Source organism: Triticum dicoccoides, chromosome 3B (assembly GCF_002162155.2).
Source record: "Triticum dicoccoides isolate Atlit2015 ecotype Zavitan chromosome 3B, WEW_v2.0, whole genome shotgun sequence".
Lineage (NCBI taxonomy): Eukaryota > Viridiplantae > Streptophyta > Magnoliopsida > Poales > Poaceae > Triticum > Triticum dicoccoides.
Window position 1 is genome coordinate 804,454,611 of NC_041385.1, and position 6,383 is coordinate 804,460,993.

A 6,383-nucleotide genomic window follows, 5' to 3' on the forward strand; every position below is an offset into this window, starting at 1 on the left:
AGCCGCCACAAAGTTTCTGATTCTCACATCATTGCAGCCCCACTAACAATTCCTCAATGGGCTTGAAGCACTCCGAATGTCCTCTCCACATCCTTCGTAGTTGCTTCCTGCATTGTTGCAAAGTGGCTTTGTTTCCTTCCCAGTGGTTCCGATACGGTCTTCACAAACACCTCCCACTGAGGATAGATTTCATCGGCGAGATAGTATCCCATGTTGTAGTCACGGCCGTTGACGTGTAGTTGCACGACGGTGATTCCCCATTGCAAAGTCTCATGAACACCGGAGATCGTTGAAGCACGTTGATGTCGTTGGGAGAACCTAGCATTCCAAAGAATGCATGCCAAATCCATAAGTCATTTTATGCCGCCGCTTCTAGTATGATGTTGGCCTGTTTGGTGTGGTAGTGATACATTTCGGGCAAACCATTGTGGCAGTTCCACCACTGCTAGTGCATGCAATCAATTGATCCGAGCATTCCTGGAAACCCTCAGGCCTCTCCAATAGACAGCAACTTCTCCGTCTCCTACACATTTGGTTCTCTCAAATACTTTGCTCCAAACACATGCACCACAACATGGGCTAACTTGTCAGTAGTGTTCAGGCATGTGCTCTCCAGGAAAGTTGGGTTCATAGCAAAGTAGTCCTTCAGCAGTAGCCGTGCTCCGGACACCATATGTCAATTGATCACTCTTCTTCCTTTGATTGAGCCCTTGAAGTTGAGAATATGCTCCACTTGCCAGTCCATTTCCTCTTGCATGCTCATGAGCATGATCATATCCACTTGTTCGTCCAAGAATCGAAGAAATCATCCTGAATCACTTGATCAAGCTCCATCATTCCACACTCCTCGTCGGACAAAGCATTGGAATTCATCTTTTCCCCTAAAAAACACAAAAAACTAGGTCGGAAAATGTGTCAAACACATAAAGTGCAAGGGGTAGCTCGGGAGTTGCTGGACGTACCAGGGTGGCGTCCAGGCCGGCGACGACGTCCCGACGGCAAGGACAATAGACATGAGTGTTGTGCCAGTGCTGGCAGCACAGACGATCGGAACGGCAGCGGAGCACGAGCGACGGCGGAGCCGCGAGACGGGCCACACATAGGTAGAAGAAGAGAGGAGAGAGCAATTGGATTTGGTAGGCTGAGAGGGTGGATTTGATGCAATTTGCCGGTCCCTGGCTAGGCCGTCTGCGCCAACGTTTGAGGTGGCAATGGGGTGCGCGGCTGCAGATGTCAAATTGTGCTAATGTGTCGTCAGTGGGTCAAAACATGAAAGAAAAAAAAAACTACCCCGCATAACAAAAGATTCACCTCACGCAAGAGTGACGTGCAGCATGCACCCACACAGTACAATCCACCCACCACTGTCTGCCGTGGAGTAATTTCCCTTCGTCCGCTAGCGAGTGGGTTGTAGCCTAGATTTTCAAAGCGCCCAGAAGAGGCCAGCAGGGAAGCAGCAGCACGGCAGCAGGAGAGGACGACGCAAACTTTTGTTTTGTTGCGGCGTCGTCGTCGCGTTGCGCGAGGCCGGACACGCGCGCCTTAAATTATTCCACCTTCCCTGCGCCTCGCGACAAGGCTGCGCGCGCCAAAAAGCCACCGCCCATCGTCGTGGTTCGTAGTACTACTGCTACTAGAAAAAGTCTCTCCTTCTCCCAGAGTAGCAGCGCCGATGCGGCGGTGCGAGACGCTGAAGCCTGCACGCACCAATTCGAGCAAAAACCATGGCAACGCCGCCGGTTTTCTCGTTAGTGCCGTGCCGTGCTTAGGCCAACTCCAACGCATCATCCGTCTGATCTGTGTATGTGCGTTTGGCCTAAACGGACAGACGGCACGGTCTAACATTTGACCGGATCCTCATTGCCCGTTTGGCGTCCGGCTGCCTCATTTCCGGCACAGACCTGCGTCCGGTTTGCGTCCACACGAATGTCGAATAGATGTCCTTTGTGTCCTCTCGGGTCCACGTGGTAGCCGCCCACCTATCTCCCGCCGTTCACATTTACGTCGCAAGCCAGGCGGACCCGCCTGATAGCCATCCTGGCCGAGCGATCGCCGTCCTTTTAATGTGGAAGCCGTGGACCGGTGGGAGTCCGCACTTCCACTCCCGGCGATGCGTGCCCCCTCGAGCCCCGACAACTAAACCATAGCCCGCCGCTCCTCCACCTCCCCGCCAGCAACAATGATGGGCCGCTAGTTCTCCGACCGCAAGACGAGGCACCGCCACGAGGTTGGGGGTCGTCCGGTCGCCGTCGCCGCTCCACCACTCCACCTGCACCTCCACCACTCGCATTCCATATTTCACCGGACGGGGCCCGACCTCGGATGCGGCCGTACGTCTAGGCGGAGATCTGCAAGAGGTGCAAGGAGATGCGCACGCCGCTGCCGTGGAGCGACGTGCCCATCCCCAACAGCGGGCACCTCTCGCCCGGATCGGGTGCCCATTCCCCCAACCCCGGCGAGCGGCAGCGCCCGCCTACTGCCGAACCTCATCGATGACTGGAGGTACACCATCGGCTCCCCGCTCTGGGATACTTGGCTCGCGACAAGCACGAAATCCGCCCACAATTTCTTTGCCAGCCATCCTCCGAGCCCGTCGCGGGCGCGCTCCCAGCCTGCCCTAGCCCCGCGGGGCGCAGGCTGGTTCGCGTCTTGACTCCTACGCCGTCGTCGTCCCCGCCACCACCAACGTCGATGACGACCGAGGAGGAGGAGAACCTCGAGAGGAGGACTCCCTTCACACCCACGACGAGCGCCAAAGGCAGGGCCTCGAGGAGATGATGGTCCTGTCAGCGGCCGACGATGTCACCTTCCCAGAGCTGGACGCCTACGTCATGGAGGTGGACGTCCGGGCTGAGTCGCCGAGGGAGGAGGTGCCGACGGGATGGAACCCGGCCTTAGTCGGGCAGTCCTGGACGTGGACGGAGACCGTGCCGTGCACGCCTGAGGTGGACGCTGGCATGTGGTCACCTTCCCCGCCACTGGAGTGGTTGTGCAGGCGCCACAGCAGACGCCTTCGCCCTGGCAGGGGCCGCCAGCCCACCTCTGGCAGCCACCTCCATACGTCGACCTCACCGGCGACGACGACGGGTAGGTCGGCGGCTACAGCAGACGACCACGGTATTGACGGCGATGGCCCTTATCTTTTTCTTAATGTATTTTAAGTTTTTATTTACATTAATATGGTGAACTTGGCTACTGCGGACATTTTTGTGTTAAATTTGAAGTCTGAATAAACAGATAGTTTGGGACGGGGCGGGCCGGTACGGTACACTGACGGGCGCATGAGTGCAGGCGGGTGAGCGTGTCCATTTTTCTGTCCCAAACAGATAAAATCCTGATGAAACGGACGTCTATTTGAGGTCGTGCGTTCAAGTTGCCTGTAATGCAGTTGAGGTAATGAGAAGAACTCCAAGCAAACGGCGTTGGAGTTGCCCGTAGCGCAGTTGAGGGAACGAGAAGAACTCCAAGCAAACGAATGGTCCAGATGAAAATCCCGCGGATGGATCCAACCATGGCCACCTGTTGCCTTGTGCACAAGGACGGACAAGACGGGGAACCAAAGCATAGATGCAACTCCTCCACTGTGCAGTGCACTAATTGGAGAACAGTGGCATGCTCGTGTCCACTCCAGCTCCAAGATGGCTCGTGAGCCGATACCATCGCACACTTGTCAAAATATACGTATGCCCAGCCAGCAGGATCAGTTTTGGATGAGCCATCGACAAGGACGGCTCAGCGTGTTTTACATCTAAAAAGTAGTATGAAAAATCATGCGTGAACTGGAAACATAGCGGAAGGTCCCCAGAGGTGCAGTACGTGCCCTGAAAGTTCAGTCGTTCAGACAGCGCAAGCAACAAATTTCTCCCCTTAACCCGACAATTACGTAGATTTCAACAAAGCTAACAAGACGTAAGCGTTGGATCCGACCAGAGGCATCAACTGGCGTCCCGTAATCACCTTCTTTCGATGAAAACAAAGTTCTCAATCAGCCGTCTTGTGAGTCATGCGGCTCACAATTAGCCTTACCTAACGATTTGCATCTGGGTTTATCCCCTTTTCACCAAATGCAACCTGCCCTCTTAGGCACGAACGATTCGATCGAATGGAAATATAGATTGACAGTTAGATAGATAGATAAACCACCAGACGATCCAATCCGCATGGATCGACCACTTCATCATTCCTGCTGAAATCTGTGCACTGATCCGAACCAACAGGGGAAGGGACACACACACACACACACACACGAGCAGTATGGACAGACACACGGAGCATGCGTACGCATGCAGCAAGTTTGGTCCAAAACAAGCAGCGCATGCATATGCATGCCCCAAGTTCAGTCTACAACAAACTAAACAAAACAATCCGAAGAAGAAATGGAATTTTAGATGTGATGATGAAGATGAAACGCCTAGCTAGCTAGCTAATGTCCATGGGTGGTGGTGGTACTAGTAGTGGTGACATCGACAGGGCCGGCGGTCAGTCGAAGCGGCGGCCGCGCCAGGCGGAGACGGAGAAGAGGGCGCGCTCCTGCCAGCACAGGAAGAAGGTGCCCTTCTCCTCGCGTACCTTGAAGCCGTCGCACCCCAGCCCCTGCGCCGCCCGCCGGGCCTGCAGCAGCGCGTAGTAGCTGAGGGGCACGCGGCCGAAGCCGGCGCCCTCCATGCGCGCCGCCCACCGGTCCAGCCGCTCGTGCCGCTCGCGGCGCTCCGCGCCGTCGCAGGCCACGATGTTCTTGATCTCCTCGCCCAGGAGCCACCGCTCGACGCGCGCGCGCTCCACCGACCCGCGCGCCGCGCCCACCTCCAGGCAGTCGAACAGCGCCGCGTAGTAGTTGAGCGCCTCCACGAACCGCTCCGTCAGCCCCGGCGTGTTGTGGCTCGCCTCCTGCTCCGCCACCACCATCACCTTGGGCGACAGCCCCCACAGCGCGCCCAGGAACGCGTCCGCCCGCGAGGTGGACGGGGACAGCAGCCCGGAGGAGTCCGGGCTGCTCTTCCTGCGCCGCTCCTTGTCGGCGGTCGGGGCGGTGGGGGTGTCGTCGTCGGTGGCGAGCAGGCGGTGGAGCTGCAGGCTGGAGCTGATGGCCAGCGCCTCGCCGGTCTTCACGCGGAGGGACTCCACGTCCAGCGCGTCCAGGCGGGACACCACGGGGTTGAACTGGAACGGCACGTCCAGCCGCTCCGCCTCCTTGGTGAGCGCCATGGCCGTCTTCGAGAGCAGGTCCTTGTGCTCGTGCACGGCGGTGAGGCGGAAGTGCGGCGGGCCCTCGGGACGCGCGGCGAGGAGGTGGAGCAGCTCGAGCCACTGCGTGGCGTCGGCGCCGCCGAGGTCGATGACGTGCACGATCTTCTCCGACTCCATGGCCTCGAGGATCGCCTGGTTGGCCGCTGCGCCGGCGAGGCGGAGGAAGGGGCAGAGGTCGAAGAAGTGCCTGCGCGCGACGGCGACCTCGGCCGGCGTGGGGCCCGCGCGGGGCAGGAGCAGCGCCCGGCACAGCCCGGGCCACGCACGGAGCGCGCGCCGGGCCAGCGCCTCCGCGAAGGCGGCCGCCACGCGCTGCATGGCGTCGCCGTCGGGCGCGGCGAGCGTGGCGATGTGCTCGAGCGCGGCGTTGGCGGCGTCGAGCCGGCCGGACGACGCCGCGGCGGCGCAGTTGAGCAGGAGGTGGATGAGGCAGAGGCCGCGCTCGTCGGAGCGGAGCTCCCGGAGCATCCAGGGCGGCGTGGCGCCGGCGCCCGCGGCGCCGGCTCCCGGGTGCGGGTGGAGCGGCATGTTTGAGAAGTTCTGCAGCGGGGAGGACGTGACCGACGAGGAGGAGCCTTCGTCCTGGTGGACCATCAGCCTGGCCAGCGCTGCCGCCCGCTCTGCTCGGCGATGCCGCTCGGTTCACGAAGCTAGTAGCAAAGTCGCTTCGTTTCCGTGTCTATCTATCTATCTATCTATCTCTCCGATGCCGGCCGTCGCGTGGTGGACGACGGACGATTTATACGGTGGCCGTGGCTCAGAGGTTTTGGCTCGCTGCGGAAGGCTGCGTGCTGCGTGGCGCAAAGGAGAAATCCAATTAACAAACCGAGGCAGCAGGCTTAAATAGACGGGTGTGGAGCAGGCCAAGCAGACGGAGAGGAGCGGGAGGACACGGCAGGGCAGGGCAGGGAAGAGAAGGAGACAAGCAGAGAGGAACAAAGGGCAGAGGTCCAAGAGGACGGCAACAAGGGGCAATGGCTCGAGGAACAAGAATACAATTCACTCGGGTCAGAGCGAGGAGCGGAGCGGACAAAGGGGAAATCAGGGCCTATTATTTCTGCACGCGCTCGTCGGGCATGTATGCATGCACGCATGGATCAGTAGTATTCAGTGATCTTTACTGTGTTTAGCATCAT

General features: G+C 58.9%; 1 protein-coding gene across 1 annotated transcript; it reads right to left on the reverse strand.

Moving 5' to 3' along the window:
* Window positions 1-4,129: 4,129 nt before the first annotated feature.
* LOC119278605 (scarecrow-like protein 3) lies at window positions 4,130-6,274 on the reverse strand. The gene has a single exon (XM_037559937.1). It carries the CDS (start codon window positions 5,839-5,841, stop codon window positions 4,480-4,482), a length of 1,362 nt encoding a protein of 453 aa, XP_037415834.1. The 5' UTR covers window positions 5,842-6,274; the 3' UTR covers window positions 4,130-4,479.
* Between the last annotated feature and the right edge of the window lie 109 nt (window positions 6,275-6,383).

Coding starts and splice junctions, on each gene's coding strand:
- LOC119278605 (XM_037559937.1), bottom strand. CDS start 5,841: ATGGTCCACCAGGACGAAGGCTCCTCCTCGTCGGTCACGTCCTCCCCG.